The sequence below is a fragment of the Pipistrellus kuhlii genome, unplaced genomic scaffold, assembly GCF_014108245.1.
Source record: "Pipistrellus kuhlii isolate mPipKuh1 unplaced genomic scaffold, mPipKuh1.p scaffold_m20_p_7, whole genome shotgun sequence".
NCBI classification, from domain to species: domain Eukaryota; kingdom Metazoa; phylum Chordata; class Mammalia; order Chiroptera; family Vespertilionidae; genus Pipistrellus; species Pipistrellus kuhlii.
In genome coordinates this window covers 5338736-5355675 of record NW_023425573.1, presented here as the reverse complement: position 1 = coordinate 5355675, position 16940 = coordinate 5338736, and the positions used below count along the sequence as shown (strand labels likewise).

General features: G+C 35.7%; 1 protein-coding gene across 8 annotated transcripts in view; it reads right to left on the bottom strand.

Annotated features, from left to right (window-relative positions):
* KANSL1L (KAT8 regulatory NSL complex subunit 1 like) overlaps positions 1 to 16940 on the bottom strand; it is a 77553-nt gene that overhangs the window by 58953 nt on the left and 1660 nt on the right. For all 8 annotated transcript variants that reach the window (XM_036420745.2, XM_036420746.2, XM_036420747.2 and 5 more), the window contains exon 2: positions 3478 to 4576. In XM_036420745.2, the coding sequence (XP_036276638.1) occupies positions 3478 to 4547 (1070 nt within the window). In that variant the 5' untranslated portion in view covers positions 4548 to 4576. The remainder of the gene's footprint in view (positions 1 to 3477; positions 4577 to 16940) is intronic.

Here is a 16940-nt window from a genome sequence, read left to right as displayed (position 1 = left end):
TGTAAGCAAGTTTGTATTTGTGTGTGTGTGTGTGTGTGTGTGTGTGTGTGTATGCTTGTGTATAAGTAAAAGTGATACAAGGGACAGAAGAATTAGGATTATGTTGTTATTATAAGGTATTTGCACTACCAAGAAAGAGTTATGTTATTTAAAAGAAAACTTGGACTAGCTGTATATATACTTTGCAAACTCTAGGGTAACTATAATACTAAAAAAAGGGGGGGGGAAGGGATTGATATGCTAAAAATAGGAGAGAAATAAATCACATGAAAGTGTTCAATTATAACTACAAAATGTAGGAAAAGAGTGGAAGACAAAAATAAGAGCAAAAAATGGGCAAAAAAAAACAAACAGTGACAAATATGGGAGATATTTTAATCTACTATATTAATAATTACTTTAACTAAAAGACAGAGATTGTCAGAGTGGATCAAAAAACAATACCCAGCCCTGACCAGCTTGGCTCAGTGGGTAGAGCGTCAGCCTGCGGACTAAAGGGTCCCAGGTTCGATTCTGGTCAAGGGCATGTATCTTGGTTGCAGGCACATCCCCAGTAGAGGGTGTACAGGAGGCAGCTGATCAATGTTTTTCTCTCATCCACATTTCTAACTCTGTATCCCTCTCCCTTCCTCTCTGCAAAAAAAATCAATACAATACATTTTGGAAAATAAAACAAACAAGACCCAAGTATAGGTTGTCTTCAAGAAACTCACTTTAAATATAAAACATACAGATTAAAAGTAAAGGGATAAAGAGAGTTATGCCAGTCTAACACTAAAGCGGGTAGCTATATCAATTTCATTCAGGGCAGACTTCAGGGCAAGCAAAGTTAAGATGGATAAAGCAGGACATACATAATAATAAAAAGATCAACAGTCCAAGAAGGTAACAATCCTTAATGTCTATGAGTATAACAAAAGAACATCAAACAATGTGAGGCAAAAACTGACAGAATTGCAAGGAGAAATGAATTAATCCACTATGACAGTTAAAGACTTTAACACTCCAATCAGAAATGCACAGAGCCAGCAGAAAGTCAGTATAGTTACAGGTAAACTCAGCAACACCATCAATCAACTGAAAATAACTGACTCAAGAGCTTAGTACATCCAACAACGGCATGTTACACCTTCTTCTCAAGCTAACATAAAAGTCATCAAAAGAGACCATGTTCTGGGCCCTAAAACACACTTAAACAATGTTTTTTAAAAAGAAACCATATAATGTCTGCTCTCAGACTACAATAGAATTAAAGTAGAAACCAATAACAAAAACAAACTGGAAAATCACAAAATACTTGGAGATTAAACAATATACTTCTAAGTAGCACATGGGACAAAGAAGAAATCTTAGCTGAAATTTTAAATTATTATGAACTTAAATGCAAATACAAATCATCAAAATATGTGGGATGTAGTGAAGACAATGCTTATGGGGAAAAGCACAAGAGAAAAGCACAGGATGTATAGTATTAAAATGTATATATTATTATAGAAATAAGAAAGATTTAAAAATCAATAATCTGAGTTTCTACCTTAAGAAGAAAAAAAGCAAATTAACACCAAAGTACAAGAAATAATGAAAATTAGAGCAGAAATCAATGAAACTGAAACTGTGAAAGCAATTAAGAAATTAAACCAAAAATGTGGTACTTTGAAAACATCAATAAAATCAATAAGTCTCTAGCCAGGAAACTAAAAAAAAAAAAAAAAAAAAAGATGACAAAAATAATATCAGAAATGAAAGACTAGAAATCCCCTAAAAGATTATGAATATAAAAGAATAAAGGAAAATAAACTACTTAAATACACCAACTTGATAATTTAAATGGGGCAATTCCTTGAAAGGCACAATTTATCAAAACACACACAAGAAGAAATAGACAATCTGAGTAGTTTTATACCTATTAAAGAAATTGGATCAATAATTAATAACATCCCAAAACAGAACACACCAGGCCCAAAAATTTAAAGAAATTTGACCAAGTCTCTACAATCTCTTTCAGAATATAGCAACAGAGATACTATTTCTTAACTCATTCTATGAGGCCAATATTACCCTAATACAAAAATCAAAGATATTATAAGAAAACTACAGATACATATGTCTCATAAAGATAAATGTAAAAATCCTCCACAAAACATTAGCTATATCAAATTCAACAATCTATAAAAAGATATATATGCTATGACCAAGTGTGATTTATCATAGGTATGCTAGGCTGGTTCAACATTCAGAAATCAATTATTTGTTCCAAAGATCAATTAATATATCATATATAAAATACAATTCAATAAGAAAAAATAGTATGTGTGCAATAACTATTAACTCCCACATTCAAACAAATTTCAAATACAGTGATAACAGAACACCAAAAGACTGTGCTTTACATTTTATTCCATCTATAAAAATTAATAAGTCCTTTTTATTAAAATATAACGTGTTCAGCTTAATTCTATAAGATTCCCATTCATCTTTGAGAATTAGATAAACATGTTGAACTTCTTCCTCCCAAAATGCCATGTATACACAGTATTTTGCATCAATTTAAATTCAGGAACATTTACAGATTCCCTGGAAGCTAGATTGAAAACTATGTTCTATCTAGCTATTTAAATAAAAGTAATTCAAATTTTTAAAAAATTTACAATTTAGTTTCTTAGTTGTTCTGGTCACGTTTCACTTACTGCTCATTGGCCACATGAGGCTGGTGCCTACTGGATCACACAGATACAGAGCATCCCATCACCTCAGAAACTTCCCTCAGCCAGAGCAGTTCTGGAATATTAACATAAGTAAAGCTATTTTGTTCTGGTTTTTTGCTTTCATATCTAGAAACCTCTCTTTGAAGTAGGTTAGATTCCAAGAGGATAGAGGCCATGAATATTTAGACTCATTAGGGTCAAGCACATGATAAGCATGAACAGGTATCTAAAACCTGACATTACAGTTTGTTTTGGCTACATTAATCTCACAAAAATTTACTAAGCTGGTGAAGACCAGAGCTGAAAGCTTTGAATACAAATATATAAATAGTTAAAAATAAATGTAGCAGATCAACTCATGTGTACTCTCAACAGATAAACTTCTGAAGTCAATGAGGGCTCCCTATGTGTAGACTTTGTATTTTTTGAGTTTAGATATACATATTGGCTAGATCACTTAAGCATAATGTTAGGCCTTGTTATAGCTTATTTTATTCAAGAATAAGAAAGATGCTTACTTACAGCCAGTTAGTTTTTATTATTCCTATACTGGTTTTTCTTAATTAAATAACTTATTTTTAAATAGCATGTATATATTCAAACATAGCAGTTTAAATAGTAACACACCTTTATATATTGTCAGTTCTATAACATAAAAATTAAGGCATTAAGCTTTTAGAAAATCTATTTCTTTTTAATATATCTTGAAATTAAAAAAAAATTGCCACTATATATAGAACAGGAAAAAGTCTAATGATAATTTTGCACTTACACTGCCACATTTTTTCTAATGGCATATTCATCCAAATCGTCATCAGAGCTGCTATCAGTTGCATCAGAATCCAGACCCTCTTCAACATGAGTCAACAGCCCTGTAGCAGACAGTGCAAATCTCTGGATTTCTGCAGCTGTACACCATGCAAAGCCATTTTTTGAATCATTCCATAATTTATTCTCGGCATTCAATAAGTTTATATCTGGCTTAATTTCAGTGCATTTAGAAAAACTGTTATCCAAAACTGTAGTAGGTTCATAAAAATTCTTCATTTTGGGGAGTTGATGTTTCATTGAAAATTTCATTTGCTGACCATAGTGCTTAACAACATGCTTTGCCAGGAGCATCTGCAAATGTTTCTGAGTTCTTCTAGCCTGGCTAAGTAGGATTTTCTGTTTGCTTATACAATTAAGTAAACGAGCATTCACTTCCTCTTCTTTTTCAGAAGCTGAGGAACTAGCAGGCCCAATTTTCTTCTGAGCACAGTGCAATAGACTCTTCTTAATCTCAGCGTCAGTAACTTTATCCAAAAGTGCATTTTTCTGGTACCATTTACAGTTTTGGAGTTGTACTTTACCTACATTAGTGTCTTTGGTTATATTTGAATCCAAAGTAATTTTTACATCTGTCATGCACTTGCTTGTGTTATCTGACAGAGGTTCCTTTTTGACGAACTCTTCAGAATGAGAATGACAAATTTTACTGAGCTGAATGTTGCTGCCATTACACAGTATATTTTTCAGCTTATTGCAGTTGGGTTCCCCTAATTTCTTTTGTTTATAATTCTTATTGTATTTATTTAATGTAGAATTAGAACCCATTAAAAGAACAGTCTGATAATGTTTTGAAGACTGAGGGGAGCCAAAATGTTTTAAATTCACAAAACTAGTGTTAAGAGTAGGTTCAGGAGTTGGAAATCCCAGCATCTGAGAGAAAGTGTCTCCCTGTAGCTTTTCATCCACAGTTCTCGGGCCGTCCATGCACAGCATCTTGTCAGACTCCATGGTGCTTGGCAAAGATGAAAAGCAGAGACCCTTTGTTGCTGCCTCCCTCAGAGCTGGGGTCATGGCGAATCCTGCAGACAATTACTGGAAACCTAAAGCAAAGCAAAAATAAGTAATCAGATATCTAGAAAAGAGTTTTATGCTTATATGCCTTCCCAGGGCAACATTTTTAATGCTTCTGATTAAAACATGAACTAAATCAAACTCCTTTTTTTCCCCCCAACACCTAACACTATCTCTGCTCTTTCCTAGCTCAGAAGGAATTCAACTAGCAATAAACTATTCTTCACTCTGACTATGGGCCTACACCCAAAACTCCAATTAAAGTTTCACACTACCTAGCACAATAAGTGTTAGACAAATATTTGTGAATGTAATACAGTTGACCCTTGAACAACTCAGGGGTTAGGAGCTTCAACCTCCCACACAGTCAAAAATCAGCATATTTGACTCCCACAAAGTGATAACATAGTTGATTGACTAATATTTTGTATTATGTTATATGCATTTTTACAATAAAGTAGAAAAAGAATGGTATTAAGAAAATAAGAGAAACAGATTTACAGTACCCATGCAGTTCATTCAGACACTGTTCAAAGCCCAACTGTACTTCTCAAGATTCCATTTTTAAACAATGTTTAGAGAGAGTCAAAAAATTCCAACCTGGAATCTGGGAATCATACTTTAAAATGTAATTCAATCCCATACTTTCAGCCAAAAGAAAGAATCAATTATCTTTTAAAAATATAGTAAAATGATCAAAACCTCCATTTCTCATTTAAATTTTATAATCTAAACAGTATTAACTAACCAAAATATACTAGAAATGTAAGATATGAGCTGAACTACAAATAAAAAATAAATAATTTAATAACTGTTAAAAATGTGATAACGAAAACTCGGCTAATGTGTAATGCACAAAATTTTTCCTGAAAATTTTTTTTTCCTTATCAGTATAAAGCTGTTAATCCTGCATGGAAAATAGGGGACTGTTCCAGATAACTAAATATTTATCTCATAATTAAACAAATGTCATTGTATTTTTTCAAAAGAAGAAATATAAAACCATATATTGTGAAATATGGAAAAGTTAATTCGGTACTATTAAAAATTATGAAGACTGAAGAGTTAGTGAAAAAATTTTAATCATTAACAATTTAAATTTTTGAAGATACTTTGGAACTGTGATACTCCCTAATTTTGTTTCAAAGCACGACAGTAAAGAGTCACTTAAATGGCCACTCTAATATATATGTTACGTCCCCATATAATGTGCTAGTTGTAACTCTGTATCTTTAATTCCTATTTAAAAATTGAAAACCAAAAGCTAATTCCTTGTAAATACTAGCAAGAATAGTCAAAAGAAGAAAGAGACAAAAATTTCTATGCAATTACAAAAACACATATAGGGTTAAAAGCAAGCCATAGACTAGGAATAAATATCTACAACATATATACTAGACAAAGAATTAGTATCCAAAATATATATGGAACTCCTATAAATGGGCAATGAATAGAACAGTCAGGCAATTTCATAGGTGACAATATCCAAATAGTCATTAAACATATACTCAAGCTCACCAGTAATGAAGGAAATATCTACAATAAAAGTGTAATATGCTAATTAGACCAGACAGCCAGGTGTCCTTCCAGATGAAGCTGTGGTGGCTGGGGCTGAGGCAGAGGCGGTTAGGGGCAATCAGGCAGGCAGGTGAGCGGTTAGGGATCAGGCAGGCAGGCAAGTGGTTAGGGGTGATGAAGAGGCAGGCATAGTGGTTAGGGGAGATCAGGCAAGCAGGCAAGCACTTAGGAGCCAGTGGTCTCAGATTGTGAGAGGGATGTCGGACTGCCAGTTTAGGCCTGTTCCCCCAGGGTGCAGGCCAGGCTGAGAGACCACCCCTCTAGGATTTAGTAATTAGTAGTACTAACAAATACCTCAATTATTATTTTTTAAAATAAATGTTACAAATACAGCAATATATACAAAGAATAATATGTCACAACCTATTATGGCTTATTCTATAAATGCAAGACTGGCTCAACGTTACAAATTTAAAAAATTAAATCATAGAAATTCATCATATTAAAAACCTAAAGAAAAAACGTGATCTCAATAAAGAAAAAACATTTGCAAAATACAAAATCTACTCATGATTAGCAAAAAAAAAATTTAGCAAATTAGGGAAAAAAGGGATATTGCTTAAGCTGACAAAAAAGAATCTACGCAAAAGCCTAAATGTAACTACATAATTAAATGAAAGGCTGAACACTTTTGCCCTAAGATTAAGAATGAGGCAAGATGTCTTTTTCACCCTTATTATTCGTCATCATACTGGAAGTCTTAGCCAGTGGAATAGGAGAAGAAAAAGAGAAATAAAAGGCATACCATACTGATTGGGAAGTAAAAATAAAAACTGTTTCTATTCACAGATGATGGCATAATTTTGTACACAGAACATCCCAAGGAATATACAAAAAAAAAAGCTCCTAGATACAATGAGTTTACTAATGTAAGGTCAAGATACAAAAGTAGCAGGTAGCAGGTGTAAGGTCAAGATACAAAAGTCATATATATATTTTTATATACTAGAAACAAAAACCTAGAATTACCTAGAATTTTTTTTAAAAAAAATATTAATTCCAAAACCTTGAAATATTTAAATATCTAACAAAATATGTGCATGACCTATATACTAGAAAAAAAAATAAAAAAATAAAGGAATCTTATATAATAAAAGCCTAATATGCAAATCGACTGAACGGTGGAACACTGATGGAACGACTGGCCACTATGACGGGCACCACCCACCAGAAGGAAGACGCCTAACACAGGAGCTGCCCGCAGCCTGCAGGCCCCAGGCAGGGGGAGGCAACCATCGGTAGTGGCAGGGCTGGCTGGTGGGCCATGGTAGCAGGAGGCAGGGCCAGCAAGAAAGCAGCACTGGGTGCCAGCAGGGGGCCCCCAATCGCCCCACTGGTCACCCCACAGGTTGGCCCTGATCGCAGCCAGGCTTAGGGGCCCCACCTATGCAAGAATTTTGTGCATCAGGCCTCTACTATCTAAATAAATGGAGTGATAGACTGTGCTCATGGGTTAGATTATTAAATGTTATCACAATGTTTATTCTTCTTAAAAGATCTACAGATTCATCACAATCTCACCAATCAAAATCTTGACAGGATTTATTGCCGATATCAACATGTTAAAAAATATATATGAAAAGGCAAAAGTACGAGTTTAGCCAAAACAATAAAAACATATCTACTTGCAGTGGTCAACATAGTGTGGCACTGGTAGAAGAATGAACATATAAATCAATGAGAAAAATAGAGCACTCCAAAGAGGACCACACACACACACACACACACACACACACACACACACACACGGCCAATTGATTTCTGACAAAGATGTAATGGCAATTCAATGTAGAAAGATTAGTTTTTTTTTTTAACAAATGGTTCTGGAACAATAGGACATTTAAATCCAATTAAAACGAAAAAGAAAACTGAGCCTCAAACCTATGACTCATAACGTATAAAAATGGTTACATCTACCAGGATAGATCATAGACCTAACTATAAAACTTACAAACATAAAATTTCTGGAATAAAACCTTTGCGATATTGGGTTAGGCAAAGTTTTGTTTTTGTTTTTTTTGTGTGTTTTTTTGTTTGTTTGTGTGGTTTTTTTTAGATATAACACCAAAAATGTTATTCCTAAAAGAAAAAAAAATTTGACATGTTTGACTTCCTCAAAGTAAGTACTTAAAATAATTTTAAAATATTTAACAATTGAGAGTGCAACTTCTTGAAGTCATTGAGTTTACCATTAATGGTTTTGACCATTATACATGTTCATATTGTAATTATTTTCAATCATGTATTATTTCATTTTATGCACTATGGACAACTGGTGAGAGGCAGAATTCATAAGAATACTAATTTGAGAACATAAAACAATAAACAATAATTCTGCAAATCTACTTTAAGATGATCTCTATTAATTCCATAATAGGTATTTTATATAATCACAATCACTTTATAGCTTTTAAAGATATCTCCAGTATTTCAGAAGCTAATTTAAAAATTAACATAGGGAAAATATCTAGCTATAGGTAAAGCCATCTGGTTTTCATTTGGGTATAAAAAATATCTGTACCATAAATGTTATTTAAAGAGAACTGCTTATGAATGGCAGCTGAAAACCTATTTCATATTTTAAAAATATAAATAAAAATTTTCAAAAATTATGGAAATAAGTCAGTTGACATTTTAAAGCGGGAAATGAAGAAGTAGCCAACACCAGATTTCAACTTTCATTTAACATATACCTTGTTTCTCCAAAAATAAGACAGTGTCTTATATTAATTTTTTCTCCCAAAGTTGCGCTAGGTCTTATTTTCAGGGAATGTCTTATTTTTGGGGAAACACGGCAGTCCATCTAAAACCTCATATTCAGTAATTCAGTTAACACATATTTATTGAACAATGTGTAACAGACACTATCATAGGTAATAAGAAAAATGACAGTGAATATGAAAAATAACGTTTCTATTCTCACAGACCTTACGATTTAGAAAATGGTAGATTTGAATATTAAAATATGAACATAGCAAGTAAATAAGGGTTTCATAGTGTCTTTTATGAAAACTGAACAAAGTAGTGTGATAGAACATGACTACATTAGGATAGGAATCCTACTTAATAAGAGCAATATGCAAATTAACCATCATTCCGCTACACCACAAGCCATGCCCACCAGCCAATCAGAGCAAGTATGCAAATAAAACCCAACCAAGGTGGCTACCAGGCGGCTTGGCTTTTCCAGGCAACAGAGGAAGCCAAGCTTTCCACACACTCTGGCGGGCCCCAGCTTCCACTCAAGGACACAGTTTCAATTACAGAAATGGTGGCAGCCACGGATGGAACAGGAGGCTTGGCTCTGCTCCAGGATACAAAGTATAAATTGTATAAGGTAAATAAATTCTAGATACCAGGGTCTCCACTTGGGTCACCAGGGGGTGTGGCTGGCCTGCAAACTACCACAGGCCCCTCCCTCAGACCGCCCCACGCCCCAAGGGAAACCCCACCCTGCTCCGGGACACCCTTTAGGACAAACCAGCCGGCCCCCACCGTGCACCAGGCCTCTACCCTATCTAATAAAAGAGTAATATGCACATTGACCATCACTCCAACACACAACATCAAGATAGCTGCCCTTATGTGGTCAAAGATGCTGCCCCCATGTGGATACAAGATGGCCACCACAAGATGGCCAACAGGGGAGGGCAGTTGGGAGGGACCAAGCCTGCAAGGGAGGGCAGATGAGAGGGACCAGGCCTGCAAGGGAGGGCAGTTGGAGGTGATAACCCTGCAAGGGAGGGCAGTTAGGGGTGACCAGGCTGGCAGAGGAGGGAAATAGGGGGAAAAGAGGCTGAAAGGGGAGCTGTTAGACACCAATCAGGCTGGCATGGGAATGGTTAGGGGGTGATCAAGCTGGCAGGCAGAAGTGGTTAGGGGCAACCAGCAAGGCAGGCAGACGAGCAGTTGGGAGCTAGCAGTCCTGGATTGTGAGAGGGATGTCCAACTGCCTGTTGGGATCGGGCCTAAACGGGCAGTTGGACATCCCTCGAGGGGTCCCAGATTAGAGAGGGTACAGGTTGGCTAAACAGAGTAATCCCCCACCCCCTGTGCACGAATTTCATGCACTGGGCCTCTAGTTAATTTATACTTGTAGATGAAAGAAGGCTTTCTGTGTTAGTGACATCTGTCTCCCCTGAGACCTGAAATGTCAATAAGAAGCTAAACAAGATTTAGAGCTGAGACTTCCAAGGAAGAAAGACAACTAATAGCTTTCAGGCAGGAATAAACTTGATGTGTCTGTGGAACAAATGACAAATTGCCTGGAGCATAATGAGCCGAAGAGATAAATAGAAAATAAGATCAAGTAGATATATAGGATCCAAACCACAGACATTGTATGTAAATTATAGGATGAAGAAGTAACATGATCTGATTTACATTTTTATTTAAAAATTAAATCCTGTGACTGTTCTGTAGATTAAAAAAAAAATTGTATTGGAGAAAAAAATGCAAACAGCTTACAAGAATGACGGCAGGGATACTAGTTAGGGAGCTATTAAAGTAAGCAAAGGAAAGATAAATGCCAAAAGAAATAGCATATGCCACTCCATAAATGATACAATGTATTATAATGCATAAAATTATTATAATTAATGACATACAACAAATAGTTCATTAAACATTTTTACTAAAAAATATCTCATATGTTTTCCACTAGAATGAAAGCTGAAGGCAGGCAGGATTTGAATGTTTTCATTCACTGCTATATCCTAGGTCAGTGGTCGGCAAACTCATTAGTCATCAGAGCCAAATATCAACAGTACAACGATTGCCATTTCTTTTGAGAGCCAAATTTTTAAACTTAAGCTTCTTCTAACGCCTCTTCTTCAAAATAGACTCGCCCAGGCTGAAAACCAACTTCTGTGCATGGGCCGCGAAGTTCCAATCACACTGTACATGCACGCCGGCATGTGGTATTTTGTGGAAGAGCTACACTCAAGGGGCCAAAGGGTCATATCATATGTGGCTCGCGAGCCACTGTTTGCTGACCACTGTCTAGTATATTGTTTGGTAAATAGCAGGCCCTTAATAAGTATTTCTTCAACAAATACCATCCAAAATAATAAAATTATTTAAAAATTTCAAGGAAGGAGATTCATGAAATACTTATTGTGAAAGAAATCTTAAGGCTAGGAAGCATTAGCATAAAACTTTGCTGTCCAATAAAAATACCATGTGAGTTACATTTTTAACTTTATATTTCCTACTAGACATATTTAAAAGTAAAAAGAAACATATTTCATTGAACCCATTTGATACAAAATATTACTTCAACATGTAATCAATATAAAAAATTTTGGGGAAGGTATCTTATGTTCTATATGTGTGCTACATCTTCAAAATCCAATGTTTATTTTACATTTAGCAAAAACCCAATTTGGATAAGTCACATTTTATGTGGTCAATTGTCACATGTTGTTTAAGTACTACTGTACGGATAGTACACAATATAAACTACATGACATGCGTACATCCTGCCAATTAAACAGGAATCAACCATTAACTAAAAAATTTCCATGTCCCAAATTCCTAGCCAAACATGTTGTTTAGTATTTGCCAACACCTATAATACTTTATTTAGGTTATACAGAAAAAATATTGAAAATGTACATCCTTAAAAAGCTAAGAAGCATCTTGACTATTCAGTTTCTAACTATACACAAGATTGTGTATGTGGAAAGTATTTGGATCTTAGTTAAACCTAAAAATTTTCTTCCTAGCTGGTAAAATACTATACTCTATTCAAGGTGACACTATCATCTTTGATAATTATTTATTTCATATACAGACAAATATACTCAGACAAAATAGGTCTCTTCTCTAACAGAGGTTAGTATAATGCTATGAGACTTCAAAGAATCGGGATGGGATAAAATTGAGAAAAATAATTAAATTTCTTTAACCACAACATATAGAAACTTAAATGTTAAATTAACAGATTTTAAGAAGCAAAAACACCAGAAACTATATCAGTACCTTTTCAAAGAAAGCAACTAGATAATTTTGATTATCTGTCAAGAGGCAATAGTTCTAGATAATCCAAAAATCAGTTATAGTTCCTGGACATTATTTTGCTATTATATTTTTACAATAGAATTTTCAACTTACTTTCCAGTTTAAATAAAAATAAATACTACTAATTCCTCAGCCCATCTGCTCCCCAGAAATTTTGGGGGTGGCAAGAAAAACAAAAAGAAACTACATAGAATCAAAACTTCTCTTTCTTTTATGTTATATTAAGTTTCATTGTTATAAATAACAGCAAATTAATTTAGTAAAAAAAGTTAAGTCTACAATTCAAATTCCAATTTTTGTCTACAATTTAATCCAAAGAACATATATTGTTAATTAAGAAAGACATCGGTTGTTCTGATAGTGTTACTACAAATAAAAAGCCTTCCTCTGGTGTCTCTAAAATGTTTCCTTAAGTAACCATCTATATTTTTAGGATTTATAAATCATATATATTTATGAATTTAGCATTAAATGCACTCTCCTTGGACATTAGATATGGTAAATATGTCAGCCCACAAAAGATTTATGTACATAGTGAGATAATTATGATGTCAATAATTAGAATTGATCCTGACATTTAGTAATCAGGTCTATACAAATTAATACATAGGTCACATACCAAATACTTTTTGACATACCATACTTTCTAAAGAAAATCAAGTTTGCCAATATACAATAGTTTATAGGGTTGAAACTGATAATCTAGACAATCTAGATTAAGAACACCCTTCCTCCTAAAAAGGAACACTAAAAAGTAAATACCAAATCTGATTTTCCTTCTCCTAAAATACTGCTTCAGATTTGACTAGATTTATACTCTAGAATGGGCACTTTTACATTCCACATAGTCCATGGAAAATATCCTATCCAAGCCTACCCCTGCACATTAATTTACTCTTTCCGTTGGAGTCTAGATAATCCCAATTCTCTTGCATGCAGAGCAGAAACACAAACTAGGAATAAAGCACCACAGAAAGGCTGACTCGTCTGTAAGTTAAAGGACAGTGAAAAGTCTACCAATGGCAATCAGAGATGGGAGAACACTGAAGTAGGAATGAATTTTAAATTATTTACACACTTAAAACTTAAATGTGTCTCAGAGAGCTGATCCATTGTAACAGTTAAGGAAAGTAGAATAAAATTATTTTAGCAAAATATGAGCAGCTCTCTCAAACATTACTGAAATACACAGGGATTCAATTTCTAATTTGTAACTCATAAAGGAAAAATCTAATTAAAACAATAAAAGCAATGAGAAAGAGTTCACACTAGTATAATTTTATTCCTCTAAAACCTAGGAATTAATGGAAGGTATAAATTCGAGATACGGTGTTTTGTTTTCAAGATTTATGCCCCACATGGGCATTCTCAATTTACAGCAGAAAACAATGCAGTAATTGGCATGACCAGGGTACAGTTACCTCAGTACTTTGTACTCAACAGATTTATAGCAAAAACTTCCCCTCTGAAAACTATGCCTAAAAAGGAATTCTCTTTGAAGACTAAACGGATTTAATTAAAGATAGAGCCACTTGGGTGGTCACATAACACATCAAACAGATCACACTTCAAGAATTATTACTATTCAGTTATAAGTGCATGACTCATAAGAATATAAATAGCCTTTTTCCCCATCTGTGTACATCAGCTTGGATCCAGAAATTTATATTTAGAAAACACTATCACATTTGCTCAGTCTATAGATTTTGGCTCCAATTTTACTTCATGTGGTTAAACACTGAATGATGACCTACTACCAAGTAAAACATTTTAAAAATTACTTTTAAAAACATACTTAAGAATCCTTGGTCATATAGTACTAGAAACATACAATAAATAAAAAGTTCATTAAAAATATTAGCAAACCTTAATATTAAATGAAGGTATTTCCTCCCAATTCTGCAATCCTTAGAGAATTTTGATATCCATGGTGTTTCTAAAAACCTACACATACTATCAAGTATTAAAAACTTCCCTATGAATTGTCTTCAGATTTTCATTATAGACTGCCTACAGGCAAATACAACATTATCATTTTTATTAACGTTTGTGATAGTTTATTTATCCCGCATGATGGGGGAAGAAGTGGAATCTCTCCTCAGGACATTTACGAGGGAAAAACCCACAAGTCTCTTGGAAATGGCATTGCTGCCTTCTCTGCCTTCCCAAATGAAATAGACTGAAAGTAAGATTTTACTGATAACTCGGTGTCATTCATTATAGTCCTATAACACAGTAAAATTTTCAGAAGTATAAGATGATATGCTTTAAAGTCACTGATAAGCAGCCTAATCAATAAACAATCCCAAACACAATTCTAAACCCGAAACAACTTTCTCCTCCTTTCAACTACCATCTAATTATATGTAGATAAATGTAAAAAAAATTAAAAAAAGGAAATAACTGAGTAAGTGTAAACATGATAAAAGTTTTACATGGTAAAGGCAGTAAAATATGTTATAGGCAATGATTGGTGGGTTATCAAGGACAATATAAATAATGAAACAAAGGAACTTTAGGCAGTAGGCTTAAAAAAAAAAAAAGACAAGTGAAAGGGTGATTAAGGTGAAATTTGTAAGTAAATTCCATACAAGCTAGATGAATGAATAAAGGAAATGAAAGTCTATGTTATCATGATAAATGGTATTAAAAGTGGATGGAGCCCTTAGATAATGCAGCAGTTAACAATGGAAAGTCACTGGACCGTTTAGTATAATAGATAACTGTGATAAGATCTGTGTCCCCACATGCACACTACACACACACACACACACACACACACACAGCAATGAGTACTGTACTCAAAAGTAATGAATCAGTGAAACAATAGGTAGTATACTGCCAACAATTTAGTTGTAAATTGAGTAAGATCAAAGGGGGGGAGAGACAATTTCTTGAGCTTCAATTGGCAAATATTTATTAAACACCCATTATGTGATTCACAGCATGTCAAATAGTAGTATATACCCTCTCCCTCAAGCAGCTTACAATAACATAGGAAAGGAGTTACATCACAGACACTAAGTGATAAAAAACTAATGCAAATTAAAGCAAGGTTTCCATTCTAATGCTAACACCAGATTACGATCAGAGCTGTTGTGTGAGGCCTGCTCATGCTGTACCTGTACAACGTTCACATTCTGGAAGGACATTCGGTGATGTTACGGAGTCTAAACACACGTATGTGCACATACACGTACACAAAGATTCTGACCCAGTAATCCTCCTTTTACAAATGTATGGGGAACTGTTCCCCCCCCCAAAAAAAAAAAAAAATATGTAAAGGCTATTCTGTTAGTGAAATTTACACTAGCAAAACATTGCAAGCATCCCAAACATCGTCCAATTAAAAAAAAATTAATATGATAGTTACTTGACTTAATTAATATGAAGCTGCCAAAAATAATTTTGATCAAGACTAATGACATGGGAATGCTTATGAGGTAAGTTAGATGAAAATGCCGCATGCTTCCACTTTTTTTTTTTTTAGGGAAAAAATACGCAAAAATGCATACGAAAATATTTAAAGAGAAGCACAAATTACTTGTAGTTTTATTTGCACTCGTCCAGATTTTCCAAATTACTTTGTCATAAATTTAACAAAAGAGGTAATTGTTATGTGAAAAGGCACCACACCCCCAAAAAGTAAAGATAATAAAAATCAAGGGGCTGGGAAAGGCACAGTGACCATCTGGATGAAAACCGGGAGGAAACGGGGCGCTGGGAGCTGAGCTGGGAGCGAGCAGGGCACACGGAGGAGAACCAGGTCACAGTCACAGCAGACGGCGAGGCGGTCAGGCCCACGCTCCTGCGTGACTCACGGCTCACACCCCCTCCGCTGGGCCGGCTTCACAGAAACAAGGAGGAATCTGGCTTGTGCTGCAAAACCCTACTGCGTGGCCACCCCTCTCTGCGGTGCCGGGAAAGGCTATAATTATTCACTTTTGCCAACAAACACCAGGCATCTGAGGTCCCGCCACCCCTGCCGGCAGGACAGAGCGGGAACCGCCTCCCAGGGAGGGGTGGGGGCGAGGGGAGGGGAGGAGGGGACAGGGGGCTGCCCGCCCGGGGGGGGGGGGGGGGGGGGGGGTAGGGGGGCGCTGCCGGCACCCGCGTTCCGGAGCCTGTTCCCGGCCCCACACACACTCACACACAGACACACACAGACACACACACAGACACACACACTCACTCACACACAGACACTCACTCACACACAGACACACACACACACACACACTCTCACTCACACACAGACACACTCACACACAGATACACACACACACACACAGACACACTCACACATTCACTCACACACAGACACACTCACAGGCACACAGACACACACACACACTCTCACTCACTCACACACAGACACACACAGACACAGTCTCAGACACAGACACACACACACACACACACACTCTCACTCACACAGACACACTGACACACACACACAGACACACACACAGACACACACACTCACACACACACTCTCACACACAGACACACTCACACACAGACACACACACACATACACAGACACACTCACACACTCACTCACACACAGACACACACAGACACAGTCTCAGACACAGACACACACACACACACACACACTCTCACTCACACAGACACACTGACACACACACACAGACACACACACAGACACACACACTCACACACACACTCTCACACACAGACACACTCACACACAGACACACACACACATACACAGACACACTCACACACTCACTCACACACAAACACACTCACAGGCACACAGACACACAC